Source organism: Dendropsophus ebraccatus, chromosome 14 (genome assembly GCF_027789765.1).
Source record: "Dendropsophus ebraccatus isolate aDenEbr1 chromosome 14, aDenEbr1.pat, whole genome shotgun sequence".
Classification (NCBI taxonomy): Eukaryota; Metazoa; Chordata; class Amphibia; order Anura; family Hylidae; genus Dendropsophus; species Dendropsophus ebraccatus.
The window spans coordinates 43,249,751-43,276,328 of NC_091467.1; the positions used below are offsets into that span (position 1 = coordinate 43,249,751).

The 26,578-nt window shown below is 43.7% G+C and overlaps 3 protein-coding genes across 4 annotated transcripts in view; 2 read left to right on the plus strand and 1 right to left on the minus strand.

The window, feature by feature from the left end:
- CCDC57 (coiled-coil domain containing 57) overlaps positions 1-12,940 on the minus strand; it is a 42,241-nt gene extending 29,301 nt beyond the window's left edge. The window contains exons 1-5 of one of the 2 annotated variants that reach the window (XM_069953972.1): positions 12,832-12,940; positions 11,416-11,856; positions 4,444-4,552; positions 1,780-1,881; positions 1,093-1,250 (exon numbers count right to left, since the gene is read on the minus strand). In XM_069953972.1, the coding sequence (XP_069810073.1) occupies positions 1,093-1,250; positions 1,780-1,881; positions 4,444-4,552; positions 11,416-11,846 (800 nt within the window). In that variant the 5' untranslated portion in view covers positions 11,847-11,856; positions 12,832-12,940. Of the gene's footprint in view, positions 1-1,092; positions 1,251-1,779; positions 1,882-4,443; positions 4,553-11,415; positions 11,857-12,761 lie in introns of both variants that reach the window. The other variant, XM_069953973.1, reaches the window with a different exon arrangement.
- SLC16A3 (solute carrier family 16 member 3) overlaps positions 1-26,578 on the plus strand; it is an 83,338-nt gene that overhangs the window by 798 nt on the left and 55,962 nt on the right. The gene's annotated exons all lie outside the window — the stretch shown is intronic.
- Positions 4,351-17,230, plus strand: LOC138773058 (uncharacterized). Its single transcript, XM_069953976.1, has 3 exons — positions 4,351-4,416; positions 15,859-16,706; positions 17,055-17,230. The coding sequence occupies exons 1-3, from the start codon at positions 4,380-4,382 to the stop codon at positions 17,163-17,165; spliced, it is 996 nt and encodes a 331-aa protein (XP_069810077.1). The 5' UTR covers positions 4,351-4,379; the 3' UTR covers positions 17,166-17,230.

A 26,578-nucleotide genomic window follows, 5' to 3' on the forward strand; every position in this document is an offset into this window, starting at 1 on the left:
TAAAACATGGTAGATTCAGATTTATATATTTATTTAATATATGGCGCCTCCCTTTTTGCACCATATTCGGTAGTATTTATCTGTACCATTTTCCATAGGTGTGACTAGTTGATCCCACCAGGAGGCCTTTAGCTGCCATGGTAACCCATCAGCACTATGCGACTGCAGTGCAGAGATGCTGATCAGGACCCTAACAGGTGCAGCCCCTGTATTTAAAGGATTAAGGGTCCATTTACACAGAAAGATTATCTGACAGATCATCTGCCAAAGATTTGAAGCCAAAGCCAGAAAGACTATAAACAGAGATCAGGTCATACAGGAAAGCCTGAGATTTCTCCTTTTTTCAAATCCATTCCTGGCTTTGGCTTCAAATCTTTGGCAGATAATCTGTCATATAATCTTTCTGTGTAAATGGACCCTAAAACGCCAGGCTCAAACTGTCCCCAGTAACTGCAGGCGATTGTTGGTTCTAATATGGAATGGAGCCTGCTCCATATGCAGAAACCACCCAAATTCTAGTAAAAGGCATAATGGTGGTGACTAAGGGGTTAATATTTTCTATGCCAAAAAGTGACCACTTCAAAAAGAGGTCAAAGGTCCCAGGTCTCATTTTTGTGTTTTTTCGAATAAAGGGTTATTCTTTTCATGTGGATTCAAATTACTATCCACAGAAATATCTACATTATAACTGTCCTGAATAGTTATAAATATGTGCGTATATATATATATATATATATATATATATATATATATATATATATATATATATATGTGTGATCTGAATCCATACAAAGCTGTAGCCATTTGGGAATGGCTTTTTATTGATGACTATGGTTTTATCTTTCTGACTTCATGGGTGGTATAGCTGGTTCCTACCGGCACTACTGTTCTCCATGTACCAATATCAACCCTCTGTCTGTGTAATCCTTCCGAGATACTCCAACTCCAGCACTTGGACACGTCAAAAGATTCTTGTGACCAGTACATTTTATTTTTCTTGAAATTGTGTAAATGTTTCCAAGAGCTTGCAGGAAGGGAGACACGTGACCCAGCAGAAGTTTGGGGACCAAGTTTCCCATATGAAGGACTTACCGTGCATCTTTTACTGCCGATAGCTCCTTTATTTCAAACTCCTTCCGTTTTAGAGCCTCTTGCAGTCTCTGGTTGGTGGACTCTGTTTCCTGAATTGTTTCTGCCGCTTTCAGTTCTGTTTCCCTCATAACTTCTAACTCTTTTGTCAGTAACTTCACCTGAGAATTAAAAATAATACAACTTCAATGGGGGAGGGGCCCACCATGGAGAAAAAGGTTTATATTGAGCTGACGTCATCATAGTCCATAAAATCCATTTCATACTATGGACCATTACGTAAAGGGGTACTTCGGGAAAAAAAATTCCCAGATCAGATGGTGTCAGAAAGTTATACAGATTTGTAAATTACTTCTATTTTATAATTTTAAATCTCTCTGTATTTATCAGCTGCTGTATACCCTGCAGGAAGTGGTGTATTTTTTCCAGTGTGACACATTGCTCTTTGCTGCCACCTCTGTCCGTGAGAGGAACCGTTCAAAGCAGGAGAGGTCTTCTGTGAGGATTTGCTGCTGCTCTGGACAGTTCCTGCAGGACATACAGCAGCTGACAAGTATGGGAAGACTTTAGATTTTTTAATAGAAGTAATTTACAAATCTGTATAACTTTCTGACACCAGTTGATTTGTATTTTCACTTTAGTACCCCTTTAATCCAAACCTCTCACCAGTATGTTCTTTGTACTATATACCTTGAGCTCATGAGAAAGAACTTCAGTGCTCATCTCGTCTAAACGTAGACGAAACTCATGCTCGCGTTTCTTCATTTCACAACTAAACTCCAAAGACAATTCCTGCAAGTAAAATGCAGACAAAAAATAAAAAACATGATATGATCATCACTCATCTATTAGGCCATATTCACTGCAAGTCTATGGACTCGGTCTGGTGGCCAGCGAGCAGGTCAGCTTCACAAACGGTGACTTCAGAACAACACAATAAACGCTGGGACATCGATCTCTATGGCTGAATCTAATCTGGGGGGGGGGGGGGGAACTGTGCCAACAACCGATTTAACTGCAGTGGTAACAAGGCGCTATGGTCAGTTTAGACAAAGCAATTTCGCAATAGTGGCCGAATCGTAGCGATTATCTGTCCGTGTATACTCTAGTAACGATCAAACGACTAGCAATAAATTATTGGTCGCGGTCTTTAAGCATTTTCAGCATTGCCGTTTGCCTGTCTTTCGTGGATCCTATTGTGTGAATAGTCTAGAAGTCTTAGGCTTATATGGAATTCTCCTGTTGTATGTTATAGATCTCTAAGTGTGACAGAAGGAGGTTGGACATAGTGTAACTAACCACAGTGCCAGGCAAGGGTTAAAGTGCCTTCATAGCCGTACCTTCACATATGTGAACTTCTGCTTGTGAGCAGAGTAATTTTTCTGTATTTACAAATAAGCAGAAAGTGCCCAGAGGGCGGAGCCAATCAGTTCACATGCCCAGAGGGGGGAGCCAATCAGTTCACATGCCCAGAGGGTGGAGCCAATCAGTTCACATGCCCAGAGGGTGGAGCCAATCAGTTCACATGCCCAGAGGGTAGGGCAAAGAAATTCAAGTGCCCACAGAGCGGAGCCAATCACTTCACGTGCCCAGTATTTCCACTCCCTATGGATGCTACCTCCTTTTCTTGAGATGATATAATGACCTGTATCCTGTGGGCACTTGATACTTATTTGCATGTATGAAAAAAAAACACTCATGTTGCTTAGCTCACAAGCATATGTTCCCAAATATAAAACATAGGATTGTGAAGGTGCTTCTAACTCAGGAATGCTGTAGCGGGTAAGTTATCTGTTTTTGTAGTGGCTTGCTTGATACAGAGCCAATAATGTAATAGGGTTTCAACACAGTCTTCACTGACACTATGCTAGTGTGAGGCTAGGATTTAAAAATCGAAGCCAGGAATTACTAGGAATTCTGTCATCACTCATTAGAACTGAGCAAACTTCATCGAAAGATCAGAAACTGAATTAATTTGGTTATTTTACTACCTAAAAGTACACATTACTGTAGGTGGTAATACCATATTATATACAAGCTACTAAGAATAACTATTAATTCGACTAGGAGTTGCATTCATTTATCATGTATGCAGTGTCCCGCTATCCGTATCCCAACTACTTTACATATAAGACTGTTGTGTGGCAAATTCGGTGGATATCCATGGCTGAGCTCTCCGACGCGGAATCCTGTCTGCCTCATTGTCAAAGAGCGTGTCTATAGGAGGGCTCGCGTGCCTCCACTCTCCACCGCTCAAAGAATTGACAAGTCAATTATTTGAGCGGAAACCGGAGGAGAGCAGAGGTGCGCGAGCCCTCCTATAGACACGCTGTTTGACATTGAGGCAGGCGGGATTCCGCCGCAGAATTGTACCGAATTTGCTCAGTGTGAACTGGCCCTTACAGCATACACTGAAGTGTATTGCAACCACTTGTGGCCAAGACATAGACACATATAGAACCTAAATCAGAGATGTAAAAATCTGCTAACCTCCACTATTCTCCTACTACTTGCTGACCTTTCTGAAGCTCCCTGGAGAGCTGCTATTAGCACCATATCGGACATACGTTCACGTCAGGGCAGCTATGAATGTTACAACACCACACAGGTCAAGGCAAAGGTCTACACAGCTGCCCTGCCTTAAACTCCCCCCACTAAATGTGACCTTTCCTCAAGGTTGCAGGGATCAGGGATCTTGCACCTCCTCCTCCAGTCTGCATTCTTGTATGTTTGCACTCACAGACTGGTAAGCCTGGCCACCAGACTGAGAGCAGCAGCTGTCCAGATCAGCCGCACTCACTGAACTGTCAAAGAGAAATACCAGGAATGACAGGGGAATGGAGACCACTGGACTGCAGGATTCAGATACAAGAGACACACGGCTCTCCCCTCTATACAGATGTTTTATATATATATATATATATATATATATATATATATATATATATATATATATTCTGCAATGTTCATCAAAGGATTGTGATGGATCCAATGACATATGATAGTGTAAGTCAGTGTTTTTTGAAAATACCATAGTATACCGCAATGTGAACAAAACCCACTGCAAAGCCCCCAAAATAAGCTGATCACAAGGTGTCCTGCTGCTGGACCACCAGCCCAGCCATTTTTTACATGTCAAGGTCAGGGTCTAGATGTTTACACCCCCATTGATCGCTTGATAGATCAGGGAGTAGCATGTGGTTGAGCACTTCACTCTTACTTACAGCTTACTCCTCTGTTTCTCACTGCAGGAGACGGATTCTGTAGAAATTCTATGAAGCACAGAGCTGATGGATCATGTAGTCACCCGACCTTTTGGTCTTTTAGGTACAGTACACGCCACAAATCTCTTACCTTTCTCTGTAGGTTCAGATCTTCTTGCACCTCCTCAATTTTCCTTTCCAGCTGGTGCTTCACATTCTCATACTCTTCTCGGAGTCGATCAATATCCCCATTTTTAGAGCTGTAATAGCAATACAGATAACACAGTGAAAAGTAGGGCAACAAGTCATTAGCGTTGACAACAGGAAAGTGGTTAATAACATCAACAATAAACATGTGCAATATGAACGAGCCTGGGGTCCATTTGTACTTGTATTAAAAAAAGAGCTCTTTCATACACCATTTTGTGCACCTCTTGTCACCCACTTGTCAAATGCTGTGTTGTAGTTCATAGGTATCATTTGCAAAAGCAGTAAATGGCACATGATAGAACAGAACTCATTACAACCCGACGGGGACAGGAATCTCCTTGGGACAAACATAGATCGTCCAGGACACATTTGGTGTCAGAATGAAATGTGCCGAAAGGTCAAGAGAAGCGGATACATTATAGAGCTCGCTGCTTTTCATGACAGGCTACCATACATCGCCCATTCATATCTATTTGCTTCCTGTCCCTATATATAGCACCCGCTTAAGCCCCTATTCCACAGGTCGTTTAAAGGAGCAATATCGTTCGTATTCGGCCGATATCGGCCGCTACGAACGATATTCGTCCCGTGGAATAGAGTGCAACGATCAGCCGACATCGTTCATGTCGGCTGATCGTTGCAGTCGCTTGTTTTTCAACATGTTGAAAAACAAGCGACTGATATAGCAGCGATCTGCTGCCGTCGCTCCGTTGAATAGGAGCATCGGCAGCAGACGCTGCTATATCTTATGGGCTGCCCGGACGATCAGCGATCCCACGGGCAGCCCCCCCGCAGCTCCCCGCCGCCCCCTCCCGCACTCACCCGCTTGCTGCAGCCGCGTTGAATAGCGGCGGCAGCGAGCGGGGAACGAGGAGCAAACGAGCGCTAATAGCGCTCGTTTGCTCCTCCAAACGACTCGTGGAATAGGGGCATTATTCAGCAGTGTTGGGTCACATCACATTACAGATACAATACATAGGTAACTGCAGATTATCCTGACAGTGTGTAGGAGGAATACATAAAAGAAACATGGGGACAATCCATGAAAACAGGTTTCACATGTATAGAACGGCGACGGGGCAGGAAAGCTGGTTCAATTAACGGGCACCGGCCAGGGGTGAAGCACTGGAGGCGGCTGGCCCGCCCCTCTATGACGCAGCTCCATTAGAATCAATGGAACCACATCATAGAGGGGCGGGGGTTTCCTCTCACTGGGGGCGGGCTGGCCCATCTTCAGTGCTTCACCCCAGGCCACTACCTGGGAACAGAACAGCGCCGTACACTTTAACCGGGCCCGGTTTCAAAAAAGGACCACGGCACCGGCTTCCCCGCCCCCGCGCTGTTCTATCCATGTGTAACATGATGGTACATTCCCTTTAAAGTAAAGTAATCTACAGTTCTGAGTCCCTAAGCCCATAAGTAGGGCAGGACAGACATATTGGCATTCTGCATCAAAGAGATTTTTCACAAAGGGGCCTGGCTATGGACAACGACACTAGCCTGTTCAACAGAGACACAATCTTTGATTAGGTGCGTCTCTAGAAGACATCCAATGACATTAGGTTGTGATGACCTTTACAGCTTTACCCAGCCCCTGTACATTCGAGGACATAACAGTGACCCAATAGTAGATAACTAAGCAAAAGTATAGAGGTCGATGAGAAGCTTTGAGTGGTATTCCTGGGCAGAGGACACTGGAGACCACTAGGCATATATATATATTTATTTTACACATACACACACACATATATATATGCACACATGCAGTATATATATGCCAGACCACAGACTCATCTTTGACTGCGAAGAATCTCCATATAGCCTATGATGAGCAGGCTGTCATTCACTCTCAGAGTTGGCCTGGAGGGGGAGCCTTGGTCTTAGAGCACAGCAGACGCAAACAGTGTCTCAGACCTGCCTATGTGACACTGTTACCAAGACATGGCGGATGATGTTTTTACCAACATGCAGGAAGATGAATGTACCCAAGCAATGCTCAATTAATACTAGGTAACTGAAAACTGGCAGCACATGGCCCTATGCCAAGATGTGATTTCTTAAAGTTACAGGCCCAAAGCCTGAGGGTGCACTACTGCAAGATTCACGTCTCCTACTGAGACTGATAGAACTTGTGAGGACTACAAATCACAATACTACATTGACTTCCCACCAGCTAGAAAATAGCTAGCTATGTGACTATATATGGAATTTGTGTCCACGTTTGAGAAATGCCCACCTCAAACACTATACTTCTGGACAAAGTGTGACACGATATGGCTCCACGTGGACACTATAACTATAAGGACAAAGTATGACAACAGATATTATCTGGATTTAAACAGAGATTATACACAACTGCGGATTTGATATAAATATTAAATTTTATTAACATGATTATTAAAAAGTCTCCATTTCATAAGTGGTGACAAGGGATCCAGTGACACCCTGATCTTTAGGTGGTACAATTTAGCAGCTGTTTTTCATAATTTTTTTGTACGCCGTTTACTATATGTTATCATATTCGTCAGGCCGGTACAATTACAATGATATCCATTTTATACAGCTTATGTTTTGGTTTATGGCATCTATACCATAAATACTGTTTGTGTCTTGCATATTGTAATATTTTTATTTTTTCGCCAATGGAGTTACGTGAGCTTTTCTTTTTTTTGCGGCATCAGCTGACGTTTTTAGTGGTACACCTTTTGGGTACATAATAAACATTGTTTATTTATTCATGTATTTGTGTTTTTAACTAACTTTTGCAGGTATATATATAACTAGAAAATGTACCCGGCGCTGCCCGGGTATAAAGTCTCAATATGTTAATTAGATTTGTTCTAAGGTGCCCAGGAGGCCAAGCTAAAGGTATTGTTTCATCTGAGTTAATCAGTGGAATTAGTGTATACCTGTAGTGCATAGTTGGAGGGGTTCTGTATACCCACAATGTATAGTTTTTAGGGGTCTCGCATATCTGTAGTGCATAGTTGGGGGGGCTGTATACCTATAGTGTATAGTTGGTGGGGGGGTTCCTGTATACCTGTAGTGTGTATTTGGGGGGGGGGCTGTATACCTGTAGTGTATAGTTGAGGGAGGTCCTATATACCTGCAGTGTACAGTTGGTGAAGGTCCTGTATACCTGTACTGTATAGTTCGGGGGTCCTGTATACCTGTAATGTATAGTTGGTGGAGGTCTTGTATACCTGTAGTTTATAGTTTGAGGGTCCTGGATACCTGTAGTGTATAATTGGTGAAGGTCTTGTATACCTGTAGTATATAGTTCGGGGGTCCTGTATACCTGTAGTAAATAGTTGGAGGGTCCTGTATAACTACAGTATAGAGTTGGTGGAGGTCCTGTATACCTGTAGTGTATAGTTTGGGGTCCTATATACCTGTAGTATATAGCTGGTGGAGTTCCTGTACACCTGTAGTATATTTGAGGTCCTGTATACTTGTAGTATAGAGTTGGTGAAGGTCCTGTATACCTGTAGTGTATAGTTTTGAGGTCCTGTATACCTGTAGTGTATAGTTTGGGGTCCTATATACCTGTAGTATATAGTTGGTGGAGATCCTGTATACCTGAAGTATATAGTTGGTGGAGGTCCTGTATACCTGTAGTATATAGTTTTGGGGTCCTGTATACCTGTAGTGTAAAGTTTGGGGTCCTGTATACCTGTAGTATATAGTTTTGTGGAGGTCCCGTGCACCTGTAGTGTATAGTTTTGGGGTCCTGTATACCTGTAGTGTCCTGTATACCTGCAGGGTTGTATTTACCCGTATGGCAGTGTTATTCAGTCAGTGTGTCTGTATTGGTCATGTCTGGTATGGCGGTGTTATCCAGTCACAGTATGGCAGTATTGGTCAGCTCTGGTGTGGCGGTGTTATCCAGTCACGGTATGGTGGTATTGGTCAGGTCTGGTATAGCGGTGTTATCCAGTCACAGTATGGCAGTATTGGTCAGGTCTGATATGATGGTGTTATCCAGTCACAGTATGGCGGTATTGGTCAGGTCTGGTATGGCAGTGTTATCCAGTCACAGTATGGTGGCATTGGTCAGGTCTGGTATGACAGTGTTATCCAGCACAGTATGGCGGTATTGGTGAGGTCTGGTATGGCAGTGTTATCCTGTCACAGTATGGCGGTATTGGTCAGGTCTGGTGTGGCAGTGTTATCCAGTCACAGTATGGCGGTATTGTTCAGGTCTGGTATGACAGTGTTATCCAGCACAGTATAGCGGTATTGGTCAGGTCTGGTGTGGCGGTGTTATCCATTCACAGTATGGCGGTATTGGTCAGGTCTTATATGACAATGTTATCCAGTCACAGTATGGCAGTATTGGTCAGGTCTGGTGTGGCAGTGTTATCCAGTCACAGTTTGGTATACTTGTTGTGCCGTGTGTATACATGTACTGTATGGATGGAGTAGGGGGTCCTGTATATACATGTAATGTATAGTTGGAGTAGGGGGTCCTGTATATACATGTAATGTATAGTTGGAGTAGGGGGTCCTGTATATACATGTATTGTATAGATGGAGTAGGGGGTTCTGTATATACATGTACTGTATGGATGGAGTAGGGGGTCCTGTATATACATGTAATGTATAGTTGGAGTAGGGGGTCCTGTATATACATGTACTGTATAGATGGAGTAGGGGGCCCTGTATATACATGTACTGTATAGATGGAGTAGGGGGCCCTGTATATACATGTACTGTATAGATGGAGTAGGGGGTCCTGTATATACATGTACTGTATAGATGGAGTAGGGGTCTACCAGTTATTACTGTGGATGTTGTGAGGCAGCTTCCCTAGCAACCATTGCTCCCTGTGAAAATGAAAGCAGTAATCCTATTGGTTGCTAAGGCTCCAACTGCCGTGTCTGCTGCAGCTAATTATATCACCTGTGTTTGCAGTGAGGAGATTTTCCCATTCATCTCTATGGGGCGCCGCTCTTTCCCCTCCCCCTCCCCTCCTGTACATCTGGCGGGGACGGGACCTTCGCAATAACCTTCCCAGGCACCCAATGTATCTATGTGCCAAATTTGGGGTCAAACGGTTCAGGCGTTTGGAAGTCTATAGAGGACAGACAGACAGACTTTGATTTTTATGATATAGATATATTACAGCACATGATCTGTGCCCTGGCAGCAGGAGGAGGCTGTGTGAGACAGCCTCCTCCTGCTGCCCGATCGCCACTAGGGAAAGCATGGCATTCTAGGAACGTCATGTTGCAGTAAAACTACCTTTTTTACATTTTTGCAGGAAGGTGTTAATACTGGATCCCTTGTCACTAATTGTGAAATGGAGATTTTTTAATAATCATGTTAATAAAATTTTCTATTTTTTATATCAAGCCGCAGTTGTTGTGTATAATGTAAGTTTGTAAGGCTTGATTAGTACTGTGTTGTGGACAGGAGAGAAACAGGTTAATTAATTCTAAAGATTTAGAAACCCTATTATATGATTATATGTCCATTGGAACTTGTGTATAAACTGGATTTAAACAGGTACTGTATGTATATCTGGTAAAAGTATGGTATTGTGGCATGTACTGTGTACATGGGCAATAAATGCTAGTAACCTGGCACGGCTTTGTCTCAGTAAAAAAACAAAAAACAAAACAAAAAAAAAACGGTATGCCATTCTCTGGGCAACAAATAGCACAATGGCAGTATATTTCATGTATACATGTACAAATATCAGTGTTCTTAGTAAGTGGGCAAAAGGTGAATAGTTTGCCACATCCTAAGTATTGCATGTTGCTCTCCCCCTTTCCTCTCTCTCTCTCTGATACGTAAATGTCATCTGATTAACCCCACAGTCTGAGATAGGAGGGAATGACATGGCATGACTGCTGCCAAGCTGCACTCAGCACAGGGCCAGTCTGGCTTACACCTCAGCATTTCCCGTGCTATGGTAGGGTATGTGCACATGCAGAAGAAGCTGCAGGAAATTATGTCTGCACTGATGAAATTCCCATTACCAGAAAAATTAATTCATCATAAAAATCCACAGATGACATTGCGAGTCAGTTTCTGCATTGTGTAGAACAGATATCTTTACATCTCACTCACTTTGCTGCTATTGTATTACTCTGCAGTGTAGTGCTGGGCGATTAATTGAATAAATTAAATTTATTCAACTAGATTTTGAAAATCGATTTCAATTTCTTTGAAAATTGTAAAATCGATTTTGAAAGAAAAAAAGTGCGCTCTGACCTGCAGGGAAAGCTGCTCCACCTGCAGGTCAGAGCGTCCCCTGCTGGGCCGCCCACCGACACCCAGCAGATCGCAACTGTCACCCACCTCCAAACAAGACCACGAGCAACAACAACGGGAGCAGCAGCAGCCAGGCAATGAGCAGCCCCCGGGGCAGGAGAGACCCGGAGCACGTTCAGTGGAGGGTGGTTGAGGACTTGGCACGGTCCCCCACCTCTCCCCCACCATGCCTACAAGTTAACTAATACTACTGCTCCCGCTACTATTGCTACTACGACTCCCATTATTATTGCTACTACCTCCACTCCTGATACTACTATTGCTACCCCCACTCCTGATAATACTGCTCCTACTACTACTACTCCCATTATTATTGCTACTCCTACCCCTACGCCTGATACTACTACTCCTATTACTACTGCTACTACTACCCCCACTACTGATACTACAACTACCATTACAATTGCTACTATTTCCCTTCCTGATACTACTACTCTAACTACTATTGCTACAACTACCCCTACTCTTGATACTACTACTCCTCCTCCTTCAATACTGTACTTCTACTACGGATAAAATAATGTGGAATCCACAGCTCCAGTAAAATGTATAAGTTTATTGGAACATATAAAATAACATATGCTAAAAGCACACTGATGCATTCCGGGACGCCGGAGTATCATCTGCCCATTACCTGTTTATCCGCTCTAGATCGAGCTGGTGCTCCTTTACTCTGCGCTGGTAATGGCTCTTTAAGTCATCGTGCTTCTTCTTCTCTCTTTGGACCTCTTGCTGAAGTTTCTCGATCTGTATCTTTAAGTCGCTGATATCAGATTGCTTTGCATTCTCCAGAACCTTCAGTCGGCTGTACATGACTTCATACTGCTTCAGCTCGCGGTCCCTCTCGGCCAGTACCTTGAGATTGTGGGTGAAATCTTTCTTCAGCCTGTTGAATTTCTCTTTCTGCTCTTGGAGATTTTCCTGTGCATCTTTAAGGCTTTGCTGGTGAGCGAGGATCTGCCGCTTCTGGAGCTCTTTCCATTCTTGTTCTTTCTCAGCCAGAAGGTAACTTATGTTCTGCTCGTTGCACCATCGCACCTTCAGGCCACGTTCATATAGTGGCATGATGACGTAACTATATACAATAAAAAGAGATTTTTCAGAATGCATATTGTACATATCAATTTCTAGGACAATCAATATGCAGCCTGTGCCATTACATCCAAGCAGGTGGCACCATCATAGGACTTGCCATGCTGATTGGATGCTATGACGTTATGATTAGAGATGAGCGAAGCGGGTTCGGGTTCGAGTCCAGCCGAACCCGAACGATCGGCATTTGATTAGAAGTGGCTGCTGAACTTGGATAAAGCTCTAAGGTTGTCTGGAAAACATGGATACAGCCAATGAATATATCCATGTTTTCCACATAGTCTTAGGGCTTTATCCAAGTTCAGTAGCCACCGCTAATCAAATGCCGATCGTTGGGGTTCGGCTGGACTTGATCCCGAACCCGGTTCGCTCATCTCTAGTTATGATACAATGAATGGTGAGCGCCATAGCCATGTTGACTTTATCCAACAAGGAATAAAAGTGCCAAATTATCAAATCACTGCAAAAGATTCAGACCACTGTGGACCCCATTACAGGAATGAACACCCTGAAATAAACATTATCTCTTTGTCCCTTTGACATATGTTAACCCCTGAGTGACCAGCGCTCGGCTATATTCAGAAGCGGCATAGAGAAGGAATGGAGCACAGGCCTCAAACTATTCAATATAAGGGACAGATCACCCTGATCAGTTGGGGTATGGGTCAGACCCCCAGAGATCAGCTGATCCCAATGCAGAGACTCATCATACACATCACTCATACACTGCACACAGAGGCTAGTGATGACAATGTGAACAGAGTAATGAACAGTAATACATAAGCCCCACCCCCACCTATTCTCTCACCACACCCCAATAATAATGGCTAGCGTGTCCCCCGATGGCTATGATCAGCCAGAATCACAGAATGACAACCAAAGACTTACTAAACAGAAGCGCATAAACCGCACTGTGAGTCTATTCACACTGAACGCAGCTGCCGCACTGCATTCTCACCTCAAATGGACGAAATTTGATTTGAAATCTTCAAGGAAGTTCGTTCAATCCCGCGCGCAGGTGGCTTCCTGTACAGAAATTCAGACGTCGTTTCTATGGTAACTGTCCCAGCGGCTTCATTGCTATGTAAACCGACGTAATCCGGAAGTGCGCTAAAAACACATTCCCCGAGCGGACAGAGCGGGATAGTTCCGGGACACTTCATGTCCGCTCTGATTTACAGTGGCAATGCAAAGACGAGACAGTAAACAGATACAGAAAGTGGGCTACGCTTTCTAATAGAATTAGGCATGCCTCTGTTTTATGGAAATTGACATTAAAATGTCAATAATGGTATGTTTAGATCCCCACCTCAAGGGCCCCTAGTCTAATACAGACCCCAGAACTGACCTTGTAAATTAATGGAGATCTCAGATCATGTACCCAAATACCAAGTCACTAGACATCCCCTTAGCACTACAGTAACATATAACAATCAAATCACAATGTGGCGCTGCTACAACTAGGGCTACATAGTGGTGAATTTAGTGAATGGTGTGATGTCAGAAAATAAATCCATCCTTGTGGATATTTGGTTAAACTTTGCTTCCATAGACCTCAATGTAAGTCGTGTGCGATTTGCTTGCAAGTTGGCTACTTTGTTAACAGCCAATGCTGGGGCTACTTGGCACGCATGTCTCCATGTTGCATGACTATAAGTGAATGGTATCGCATTGCAATTCAGAGGCAGCAGCGACTGCACAGTTCCAAAGAACCCACCCAGGATGGTTGTGGCCTCCTTTAAGTCGCAACATGAGCCCATTCACGCTGAATGCTATAAATGAAAAATGGCAGAACTTCCTACTATTCATCACCTTACAGCAAGACATGGAATAAAAAGTGATCAAAAAGTCCCATCTACCAATAAAAAATACAGAATAGGGCAGAAAAAATTGAGCTCAACAGAGCGCACACCCACACCGATCAACTATTCAACCCCATAGTGCACAGTGAAACAGAGTGTGTCTCAATTCATTGTGGAGCAGTGGCGATGTGTTACTGCAGCTCAGCTATCGTTCACTTAAACATGACGAACATGAGCTGCAGTTACAGGTCGCCCAGTTCCTGTTGATAGCTCATCAGTCTGTTTTAGCCAGAAAACCCCTTTAAGGGTGCGTTCATATGTACAAGATCTACAGCAGATTTGATGGTGCAGATTTGATGCTGTGTTCAGTTATTTAGATCAAATCTGCTGCGGATCCGCACCATCAAATCCGCTGCGATACAGTATGTGTGAAGCTACCCTAAAAAGCCAGAGTACCTTTCATATGTCCAGTTTCAGTGCTTTCAGGATGTGAAAAAATGCTTTAATTCTCTGTTCCCAAGCTCTTGAGAGCCTGGAAACCCTTAAAGAGAACCAATCAGCACATTTTTTCCCTGCAGCACAGTATAGAGCTACTGTACAGCTTGTGGAGCATACCAGCCATGGCTGCAGCGGTAGCTTTATAAAGGTAAAAAAAAAAAAAATGTTATGCCACGCAAGGCAGGAAGAGGGGCGACAACCAGTCTTCTGGGCGGGGAGCCGCCCGTGACTAGTCACCACTCTTTTCCTGTCATTGTGCAGTGTGGGAATAATTAACAGGCAGAGAGAACTGTTAGTGGCCTCTCTGCCTGTCAATCATCCCTGCACTGGGCATTGAAAGGCAGAGAGCTGTGACTAAGCTTTGGTACACTAAGTGCACCAAACTGTTATTATTGCCTGTATGTTACACCAATTACAGCCCCATACATATTATTCTATACAGCCATGACAGTCATAGAAGTTCTTGTTAGGCTTCCAGCTGCCATTTTAACCATTGGCACGCAGCGATAACTTACTCCACCATTCAGATCTATTAGATGCTACGTTGGAGCTATTGACTGTCCAGCATGTAAAGAGTGAACTGCCAGGTATGAACTCACCTCCATTCTTGGCAGTTGCAGTAGGAAGGACGGTCCTTCTACTTGATCTGTTGCTGCGACAGAGCCCTATTATCAGCCTGAGCTCAGGTAAAGCTGTAATGGCTTTGGCCATCAGCCCAAGCAAAGCATGGGCAAAGCTGTCATGGGTTAAAGGGGAGGCGATGATAAAAAAAAAAAAAACAACAAAAAAAAAACAATTAATCAATAAAACATAGTTTTTACATTTACCATCCCACTGTTTGCAGGTCCCTGAACCTCCAGTTGGTGGTTGTTTTGTTTCCCATGATGCACTTTGTCTCCTGCAATGTCTGATTGACTGTAATACTGTTAGATGGCTTACATCTTGTTCAGACAATCATAGCTGAGCAACCTGAGTCATCTGACAAAGGGAAACTGGCTTAACAGGGCTTAGAAACGCCTCCCTCTTGATGATGTCATTGTCACAAAATGGCTTCCTGGGGTCAACGGTCATTAGGTAGGAATGAGTTTACTTCACTTCCTGGGGGGGGATTGAAGGGGGAAAAGATAGGGAAGGGGGGCAGATAGGTGATTGAAGCATATTACAATGTTATATAACTTTGTGATGTGTTTCAATTACTGGGAAAAAGCTTTTCGCTGGAGTACCCCTTTAAGGAGATTAGTATACTTATAGGCCTCAGACCCTAGACCAGATTCACCTCTTTCCATTCCCGCAGTCCTCTTCACTCCCTGGCGCCACTGCAGGCAGCATTTGTGACGTTTACCTACTTTTCTGGGAGTCAAGAAGATCTCATCTTTTCTAGGAGTCTACTAGACATTGTGGAGAGTTGTCAATTATGTCTAGATCTCATGTCATTCAATACATCTTAGAAACACTCTAACAAGGCTAACAAGGAGGGGAAACCTGGTTCTGGCAAGGTACGGAAACATCATTAAATGAGTTCTTACAGGAACTCAACAATAATGATTTGAACATTAAACTAACGAAAGTAATCAGTAGAGAGCAGATTGAGTTTTTGGATCTTAAGATATATGCAGACAATGAGGGGGTATTGCACACTACGATGTTTCGCAAACATACAAGTGTTAATTCTCTGCTACATGCAGGTTCATCTCATCCTGGACATACAATTAAAGGGATTCCGATTGGACAATTTTTGAGAACCCGGAGAATATGTGATCGCGATGAGGATTTTGAACAACAGGCGATGGACTTACAACAGCGATTCTTGAAGAGGGGATACAAACCACACCATATCTCGAGGGGATACACAAGAGCCAAACTAAGCAACAGACGAGAGTTATTGCAGCCCAAGATGAAGAGTGAGCGGGACAATGAAGTTAGGCTGATAACAAATTACCACACAAGATGGGGTGAGGTTACAGGAATTTTGCATAAATACTGGCCACTATTACAGCAAGATCAGGAACTGAAAAAGATTTTACCTATGAGGCCACAAATTACGGCCAGGAGGAGTCCAACAATAAAGGACATGCTTGTTAAAAGCCACTACGTTACACCAAGATCAGATTTCATCTTCTCCTCTGCGGGTCCTAGATGGGGATCAAAACCCTGTGGCCACTGTTCGGCTTGTAATCAGATTACCAGGACAGAGGTGTTCCACAGTTCGGATGGAAGTAAGGAATATCGTATTGTCCATCACATCAATTGTAGATCTACAGCGGTTGTCTACTATGCGGTGTGCCCATGTGGATTGATATACGTGGGGCTAACGAGTCGTGAATTGAAAATCCGGATTATGGAACACAACAGGGACATCAAGGCGGCACAGAAAGTGGAAATATCGGATGTGGAGGGTATGAGGAGATTAAAACCTGTAGCAAGACACTTTCGAGTAATGCACCCGGGGCAATACCACTTGTTGAAATTCAGGGGAATTGATGCGGTACATCTTGGCTCAAGAGGAGGAGACGTTAGGAAGAGACTGGCTCAGGTAGAGTGTAAATGGATCTGTATACTAAAAACTATCTCTCCCTATGGACTTAATGAGCAGTTGAGCTTCGCCAGCTTTTTATAATAATAATATAGGTATTAGGGTATATTCAAATAGTCTTTATTTTTTAACGGGTCTCTGACAGTTGACACTTTTTAGAGTGGGGGTGGGGGGTTCCCTGGGTATTATTATTAGTATTGCTTTTAGGAGTGTGGGCATCGTATATTCGTTGATGTCATAGTATGGTGGGTGAAACAGAGCGATACATTATGAGTGTTATAACTACTAATGATTGGTTGTTTTCTTTCTCTTGTTTTTCTTCCCTCTTTTTTTATGTATATTTTCCAGGGGCTATGTCGGATCTTCGAAAAACTGGAAGTATGGCTAACACGGGTGACATTGATCCTATGGAAGGATTACACGCATGGGAGACGGGTTAAATGGGTCATGCTTAAATAATCCAGCATGAGGTCACATAGGAACTTTCATTTGTCAATCATGCAGAATATTTACATCAACCATTCATGGGATACATTATGTCTTTATGTTATTATTACAGTTTTACTAGTATGACTTGTCCTGGATTTTGTAGTAAATTTTATTGTTGTGATATTTGTATAATAGTATAGGGTACACTAGTTTACACAATATTTATGTAGCTAATTCTGAGTAGTTGTAATGTATGCTATTCATTTATATACACTAGAATTATAATGATCATTGGGTATGGATTATCACACTTCTTTCACACTCACGATATAAATTTAGGTAGGATACACTCACATATTGTGCACATAACACACATTGTTCATACACACTCATAACATCACACATATTTTCACATATAGACACACACACAACACATCTCATCATTTTAAATAATTTATATGTTCATAGTTCATCACTGTTTATGTATACTTAGGATGTGAAGTCATTCATTTTCGCTGATCACGCACTATGCATTTTTTTGTTTGTTGTGTTTTTATTCACTGCATGGCACTTGCACTTTAATTGCACTGCACAATCACTTTATCACCTTGATTTGGTAACAAATGAATTCACCATTTAGGATTTTTGATTTATTTTATTTTATTTATCAGTTATCATCTATTATTTTATTATTTATTATCTTTTATTTCATTTAATTATTTATTTTTGTATTTTTTTACTACAACAAGAATAATTTGCTATCCAGTTAACATGGTGACTAGATATTTCCGGTAACTACATGTGATGATAAGTGATGAAGATATAGCCTTAGATAAGTATAATATGACCATGACTACTTATTGCCCTTACATTTGCCAGCAACCCATATGGCGTCCGGATGTTGTGCGTCCTTCTGCGCATGTCCGGGAATCCTCCGTTATTCGCGTCAATTGACGTGTGGTGATGAGGCCTCGGCGTCATTGCTATGCGCCGGCGCGTGATGACGTGGGACGTCCGGGACTGTGACGCGGACGGACGCACCGATAGTGACGTCCGGTGATTACTACGGCCCCAGGTGTGTATGGCATATAAAATGGGCCCTCCACTCTCCCACTCCATCGCTCCTGGACAAAGCGGTAGCGAAACGCGTTGGAGTGTGGAGAAGTGGAGTCAGGACGCATGGCCACTGGGTCGGTACAGGGGGACATGGTGGAAGTGTCGGGGGGTACTCGGGTCTAATTGGGGTCTTTTCTCCAGATTTAAGTATCTGAGCTGAGCAGTAAGGGACAAATGCAATTTTACCCATATGATTTGTAGGCCGAATGGTTTTGGTGCAATATAGAGTGGATACTATCCATGTGCAATAGATTGGTTGTGCAATATAGCTTTCTCTTGTTCCCTGGCTTTGGACTGTATGAATTTTGCCAGTATTGTATTATATACACTGCTCTGTATTACGTATTTATATTTATACCTCTCGATCCCCAGTGCCCTTAGTTTGCTTAACTTTTGTTTATTATTTATGATTTTCTGTTCTCAATTATTAATTACCCTTTTTGTGAATAGATGTTCCTGACTCCTGATTTATATGATTTTAAATGTCTGTAGTGTATATGTTTTTTATGGGGGGACTGGTTTTGTCTGAAATAAAATTTATGAACTTTTCTCAATTCATGGTGGTGGACAATAATAATTTTTGGGGGATTTTTCTTGTAGGGGATATATGTATTTGGTAAAAATCTCGTATTTGAATACGATTGGGAGGTTGATGTTCTTATGTAGGTTTAAGCATTTGTGACGTTTACCTACTTTTCTGGGAGTCAAGAAGATCTCATCTTTTCCAGGAGTCTACTAGACATTGTGGAGAGTTGTCAATTATGTCTAGATCTCATGTCATTCAATACATCTTAGAAACACTCTAACAAGGCTAACAAGGAGGGGAAACCTGGTTCTGGCTATGTGTATCTAATAAACGGGCGAGTAATAAATATGCATTTCCAGATATAACATTAGAATAACACTGATATTGTAGAAAATAAGGGGCTTATATAAGCATATAGGGGGGAGTTTATCATTGCTTGTATGTGCAGTGATTTTTCACAATGTTTTTCTAGTCGCACATAATGTGTACCTGCACACATGGCACACATTCATAAACAACTAACTATCAATAAAACCAAATTAAAAAGCTTAGTAAAAGAAAGTCTATGCATGGTCTGGGATGTGAGTTTACATAAGAATTTTGTGATTGTCACATTTAAAAAAATCGTCTACGACTGCAAAAGTCTAAGCAAATCTAACTGTATTCTAGAAGTTTTGATAAAACGTAAACAGTATGGAAGCCAAAAAGCCACAGAAGTAAAATACAAATGGTATACCCCCCACCCCCATAGAGTTATTTCGAGGTGTTATGTGCAGTGATCTGTTTTAATTGTGTTACTTAGAACAGCTCTAAGGTATAGATTGTAAAAAGTTGGCTGATCTTCAGTAGCGGCTGCCGAAAGATGGCATTGGATTAACTATGCGCCACATACAGATACTTGTAGATCTTGACACTTTCTGTCACCCACTAGTGAAAACTAATACTGATGTAGACCAGCCAAGACAGAAAAAAGACACCAGTCAGAAGATGAAACAGCCGTGTAATACCAGCCTCATGACGGCTGAGTGTGCAAATCAGGGAGTTGAATGACTCAGGAATATTGACTTTTTGTCTACAGATATTGATCTGGATAATAACAAAGCCTACCGGGTGGTATTTATAAGGGTTAAAAAGTCATACAAAAGAGGTCCTCAGATAGATTTTTTTTTTATTTGACTGAGTTTCTTGTCAATTATTAGTGTGGATAGGACAAGGAATTATAAGGACTCATGGTAAATCCACATTCTGAACCATTCAAGCTACTGTTACTATTGGCAGGTTTAGGAACACCGTTTATACTGTTGGCCAACAGTGATAACCTGAAACCTGAGTTAGACCTGGTTTTGATATGGCACCAGAGACCAGTCTTAGCAGCAGCTCTCCAGTCATGGAGGAAGATCTCATGATGATGATCTCCCTTCCCCTCTTCAGCACTTCCATATACCCTAGTACCGGGGAGTCAAACTTGCGGCCCTCCAGCTGTTGCAAAACAATTCCCATCATGCCTGAACAGCCAAATTCAAAGCCTTAGCAGTCCAGGCACGATGGGAATTGTAGTTTTGCAACAGCTGGAGGGCCGCAAGTTTGACACCTGAACCCTAGTAGACATCTCCATTAAAGTGACTGTACCACCAGGCCCAGGCTGAAGCACTGGAGGCAGGCCGACCCACCCTTAGTGGGAGGAGACCCTAGCCCCTCTATGATAGGGTTCCATTTATTCGAATGGAGTCACGTCATGGAGGGGCTGGGGTTTCTTCCCACTAAGCAGTGGCGTAGCTACCACGGCCGCAGCGGTCGCCGCCGCGACCGGGCTGCTACCAAGGGGGGGCCCCCGAGGCCCCCCCTTGCCACTGTACTGCTCCCCTCCCACTCCCTCTTGTGACCGCAAGCAATGTTTTGCTTGCGATCACAAGAGGCAGGCTGGGACGGGCCCCAGCTGACTTGCGGGGCTGGGAGCATCTTGTGGGCCAAAAAAAAACAGGTCCCGGGAAACCCCGCCCCCTGTCGCGGGAAGCCCCCGCCGCAGGAAGCCCGCCAGCGCGCGTGACAAGAAGAGGAACCATTCAGGTGAGTATAGATGTTTTTGTTTTAAAGGGCATGAAGGGGGGTGTAGTGGTATGATGATGGGACAAGAGGATGATGGGGGGTGTAGTGGTATGATGATGATGGAACAAGAGGATGATGAGGATGTAGTGGTATGATGAAGGAACAAGAGGATGATGGGGGGTGTAGTGGTATGGTGATGATGGAACAAGAGGATGATGAGGGGTGTAGTGGTATGATGAAGGAACAAGAGGATGATGAGGGGTGGTGTAGTGGTATGATGAAGGAACAAGAGGATGATGAGGGGTGTAGTGGTATGATGAAGGAACAAAAGGATGATGAGGGGTGTAGTGGTATGATGAAGGAACAAGAGGATGATGAGGGGTGTAGTGGTATGATGAAGGAACAAGAGGATGATGAGGGGTGGTGTAGTGGTATGATGAAGGAACAAGAGGATGATGAGGGGTGTAGTGGTATGATGAAGGAACAAGAGGATGATGAGGGGTGTAGTGGTATGATGAAGGAACAAGAGGATGATGAGGGGTGTAGTGGTATGATGATGGAACAAGAGGATGATGGGGGTGTAGTGGTATGATGATGGAACAAGAGGATGATGAGGGGTGTAGTGGTATGATGATGATGGAACAAGAGGATGATGGGGGGTGTAGTGGTATGATGATGATGGAACAAGAGGATGATGAGGAGTGTAGTGGGATGATGATAAAGGAACAAGAGGATGATGGGGATGTAGTGGTATGATGATGATGGAACAAGAGGATGATGAGGGGTGTAGTGGTATGATGATGGAACAAGAGGATGATGAGGGGTGTAGTGGTATGATGATGGAACAAGATGATGATGGGGGGTGTAGTGGTATGATGATGAAGGAACAAGAGGATGATGAGGGGTGGTGTAGTGGTATGATGATGATGGAACAAGAGAATGGTGAAGGGTGTAGTGGTATGATGATAAAGGAACAAGAGGATGATGAGGGGTGTAGTGGTATGATGATGGAACAAGAGGATGATGGGGGTGTAGTGGTATGATGATGATGGAACAAGAGGATGATGAGGGGTGTAGTGGTATGATCATAAAGGAACAAGAGGATGATGAGGGGTGTAGTGGTATGATGATAAAGGAACAAGAGGATGATGAGGGGTGGTGTAGTGGTATGATGATGATGGAACAAGAGGATGGTGAAGGGTGTAGTGGTATGATGATAAAGGAACAAGAGGATGATGAGAGGTGTAGTGGTATGATGATAAAGGAACAAGAGGATGATGAGGGGTGTAGTGGTATGATAAAAAAGGAACAAGAGGATGATGAGAGGTGTAGTGGTATGATGATAAAGGAACAAGAGGATGATGAGGGGTGTAGTGGTATGATGATGATGGAACAAGAGGATGATGGGGGTGTAGTGGTATGATGGTGATGGAACAAGAAGATGATGAGGGGTGTAGTGGTTTGATGATGATGGAACAAGAGGATGATGGGGGATGTAGTGGTATGATGATGAAAGGGCAGGAGGATGAAGGGGTGGTAGTATTATGATGGAGGTGTTTGTAGTATAATTATGAAAGGGCAGGAGGATGAAGGGGTAGTAGTATGATGATGGAGGGGCAGGAGGATGAAAGGGGTAGTAGTATAGTGATGAAGGGGCAGGAGGATGAAAGGGGTAGTAGTATGGTGATGAAGGGGCAGGAGGATGAAAGGGGTAGTAGTATGGTGATGAAGGGGCAGGAGGATGAAAGGGGTAGTAGTATGGTGATGAAGGGGCAGGAGGATGAAAGGGGTAGTAGTATGGTGATGAAGGGGCAGGAGGAGGGGACAACATGGGGGGCATCTATAAGAGGGACAACACAGGAAGGCCATCTATAAGGGGTAAACATTGGGGGGCCATCTATAAGGTGGACTACATGGGGGGCGTATACAATAGGGCATGCACAGTGGGGGAGCATATACTTTAAGAGGGTGTAAAGGGGACAGTACAGATGTGCAGTGTGTAGAGAGATGAGGATGGTGTCAGTGTGAGGAGCCTAATATGTCTGTCTGGCAGATTCTGTGGATTCTTGGCTCAGAGAAGTTCTCATAATGGCCCAAGACAGATGGAGAAGAAGATGAAAAGGGAAGAACTCCAATCAGAGAAGACGTCCCCTGTGAGTCATCTGATGTAACTGCACTGTAATGTATATGGTGTACACAGCCTGTGTACAGTGTGTCCACCTCTATGTGACTGTATGAAGTGATATTGGTCTATGTACAGAAGATTTTATTCAGTAGCAGCGGTGGTGTTAGTCAGTATGTGGTGGTGTTAGTCAGTATGTGGTGGTGTTAGTCAGTATGTGGTGGTATTAGTCAGTAGCAGCGGTGGTGTTAGCCGCTATGTGGCAGTGTTATTTGTTACTTGTTATCCGGTACTGTGTTTTATTGGATTTAGTATACTGGATTTGGTCAGTAACAATATGGTGGTGATGGTTGTGGTGTGGCGGTAATATTTCCCCTTGTCTACTGGTAATATTGGCAATATTGGTCTCAGTAAACAGGATTTGTTTAGTAACAGTATGGCGGTAATATGTATGGTGATAATATTTCCTGTATACTGGTATTATTGGTAATATCAGTTTGGAGATATTTATATACCAATAGCATGGAGAAAGGGGGGGGGGGGGGGGCCAAGTTGACCTCTTGCACCAGGGCCCAAGAGACATTAGCTACGCCCCTGCCACTAAGGGTGGGTTGGCCTGCCTCCAGTTCTTCAGCCTGGGCCTGGTGGTACAGTCACTTTAAGCTAGGACCTCTCTAGTGACAGTAGCTTATTTGAATTACAATTTAGAGAGAATAATCCTGCTGTTATCTGTGTTTTTGGTGCTATAATCCTGTTTAGAAGATCAAGATCAATATTCCTCTCTGTGTTGGCATGGAGATTAAAAAGCGCTGGCTGTCCTTGGTTTTATTGGAAGGCAGACAGCGTGGCTTCTTCGTTGGATCTCATTTGTCACTCGCAGAAAAGTGCCATTACTGTTCAGAGAGAAACAGAATAGATGATGTAAGACAAGTAATGATTTGGTGGCTTTGTCCTTGCAGTTCTTCCATCTTGTGTTTGAGGTCATGTTTAAAATAGGATTGAGGTCTGTTTTAATGCGTCTATCCTGCTGGCTGGCTGCTTATATTAAAATGTTTGTTTTTACAGCGTACAAAAAGGTCAGTGTTAAATTAAGACTGATCTCATGACAATGACACCTGCAAAGTGATACTGCTAACAAGGCTGCTTTCACGCTGCATTATGCATTGTCCATTGGAATGTAAGTTGCAAGATTTTTCTGAAGCCACTGTATAGACCATGGGTCTCCAAACTACGGCCCTCCAGCTGTTGCAATAATACATTTCCCATTATGCCTGGATAACCAAATCCAAAGCTTTAGCTGTCCAGGCATGATGGGAATTGTGGTTTTGCAACAGCTGGGGGGGCCGCAGTTTGGAGACCCATGGTGTAGACATACAGTGGCATCCACCACTCAACCTGTAAACCACGCGTTATACAAAAAACACACAATACAAATTATACTCATGTATATGAGCCTGATGGCAGGTAAATAGGTATATATATGTATATCTCCTTCCCTTTTCAAGGACTCTAAAGATCTACTTCTAGCAGATTTTCAGATTTAAAATGTTTCTCAACTAAGGCTGCATTCACACGTACCATAAAATTGTCCATGGTCGCGGATCCGACAATTTGAGGAACCATGCAAGTGAATGCAGCCATTGACACGATCCCCCCACCCCACCGCTCGGCAGCGGAAATGACAGTAGCGCAGAAGGCAACTACTCACCTACTCCCTCCCCCCCATGCCAGGGAGAGTAGGCGAGACGCTGTCATCTGTGCTCCTGACTTGTACGCTCCTGTCATATCTACTGCCGGGCGGCAGGGGGGCTGCACTTTTGGTGATCTGTGTCTCCTCTGGTCATCGCAGTGCGGATTATGGCATGGATCGTGTGAATGAGGCCTAACGTAGTTAAATAAGAAGTCTGGAAAATGAAAAATTTCGAGCAGGCAGGGGCCGGGATGAACATAATAAACAAGCGCTACTTACCTGTCCCCCTCTGGATCCCCCTCTTTAGTGAGGTCACAGCTCGTCTAAAACAGCTGCTATAACTGATTGGCTGAGCTGGCAATCCCTCAACCAGTTCAGGTATTTTCCCTGGGGGTGGTGGGGGTGGAGCCTGTAACGTTAAGGAATGAATTAAAAGAGCAGGATAAAACCGTGGGAGTGAGTGTTCAGTGGGTAGTACTAAAAAATTCCATATGAAAGGCAACTAGACTACATGTATGCGAAATTAGAAAAAAAAAATTATAGGAGGTATAAATAGACTGTATCTGTATAAATGTAGCTGACAGAGACATATAAAATTATATAGAAGGAGGCAAAGCAGATTGTAAAATAAGTTTATTGATAGAGGTAAAACAGTCGCTGACTATTTGAATAGCTACTTCTGTACAGTGTTTTCAGAAGGAGGCCTTCACAATCACAGCGTCTTTGGACACAGCATTGGCTCCAGTTGTATGGGTTTAGCACCAGTGTTTTCAAAGGCTGAAGTTGTAGAGGAACTTACCCGTTTAAAGATAAATAAGGCGGTGGGTCCAGATGGTGTGCACCCCTGGTTCTTAAAGAACTTGGATCTGTGATTGCTGCCCCCTGACAGATCTGTATAACCAATTCCTCCTAACAGGAGATGTTTCTGATGATTGGAGAATGACCAATGTTATACCCATCCACATGAAGGGTAGTAGATAACAGCCCAGTAACTACAGGCCAGTTAGCTTGGGGTTCAGATTGTGGATACAGAGTCGCTTTAAATATGTTAAAAGACTAAATAAGGTTCAGGAAGGAAGTTTTTTTTAGAGAAAAAAATGTACTAAAGAACAAGAGGACTCAGTGATAGGTTAGATGGGGGAAAGATCAGAAGCAACGTAATAAAATATTACTTTACTGAAAGAGTAGTTGATGCTTGGAACAAATTTCCAGTAGAGGTGGGAGGTAAATCTGCAATAACAGAATTTAAATATGCCTGGGGTAAACATATTGCTATCCTAAGATAATAAGAAAGGAAATACTAAAAGGGCAAACTAGATGGATTTTTTCTGCCGACAGTCTTCTATGTTAGGGTGCCTTCACACCTACCGACTTGCAGCGTAAACCTCGCTGCGAGTCTGGCAGCTCCTGGCAGTTCACTGTCACTACATACTCGCAGCGGTCTGAAAGATGTATGTAATTCTGCCGGCCCCTTAACCCCTTCAGCTCCCGCCCTGCTGTGTCTGTGTATACATTACCTGTCTCCTGCACGGGGTCCCGGCCATCATCGGACTGGGCCACCGGAGGACCGGAGGATCCTCCGGTAGGCCCCGGTCCCCATGCTGATGCGGCCCACTGACTGTCGGGCGGCAGGGCCCCCTGACACTTACAGTGCTTCTGCTGCCGCGGACCCCCCCCCTTTCTCTTGCCGCACTGCCCCTCCTCCCCAATCCCTCTTGTGACCGCAAGGCTTACTCTCCGCTCCCTGGGGGTGGGTGTCCCGCACCAGCCGCTTGCACGCATCAGGGAGCGCGTGTTACTGGAAGTACCGGCCCCAGCGCACACTGAGCTTCCTGATGCGTGCGGTGGCCAGGAATCCCTGGGACACCCCTCCAGGGAGCAGAGCAGAGAAGAGAAGACGGCGGGGGAGCGAGTGGTTAGGTGAGTTTTTTTTTTTTTTCTAT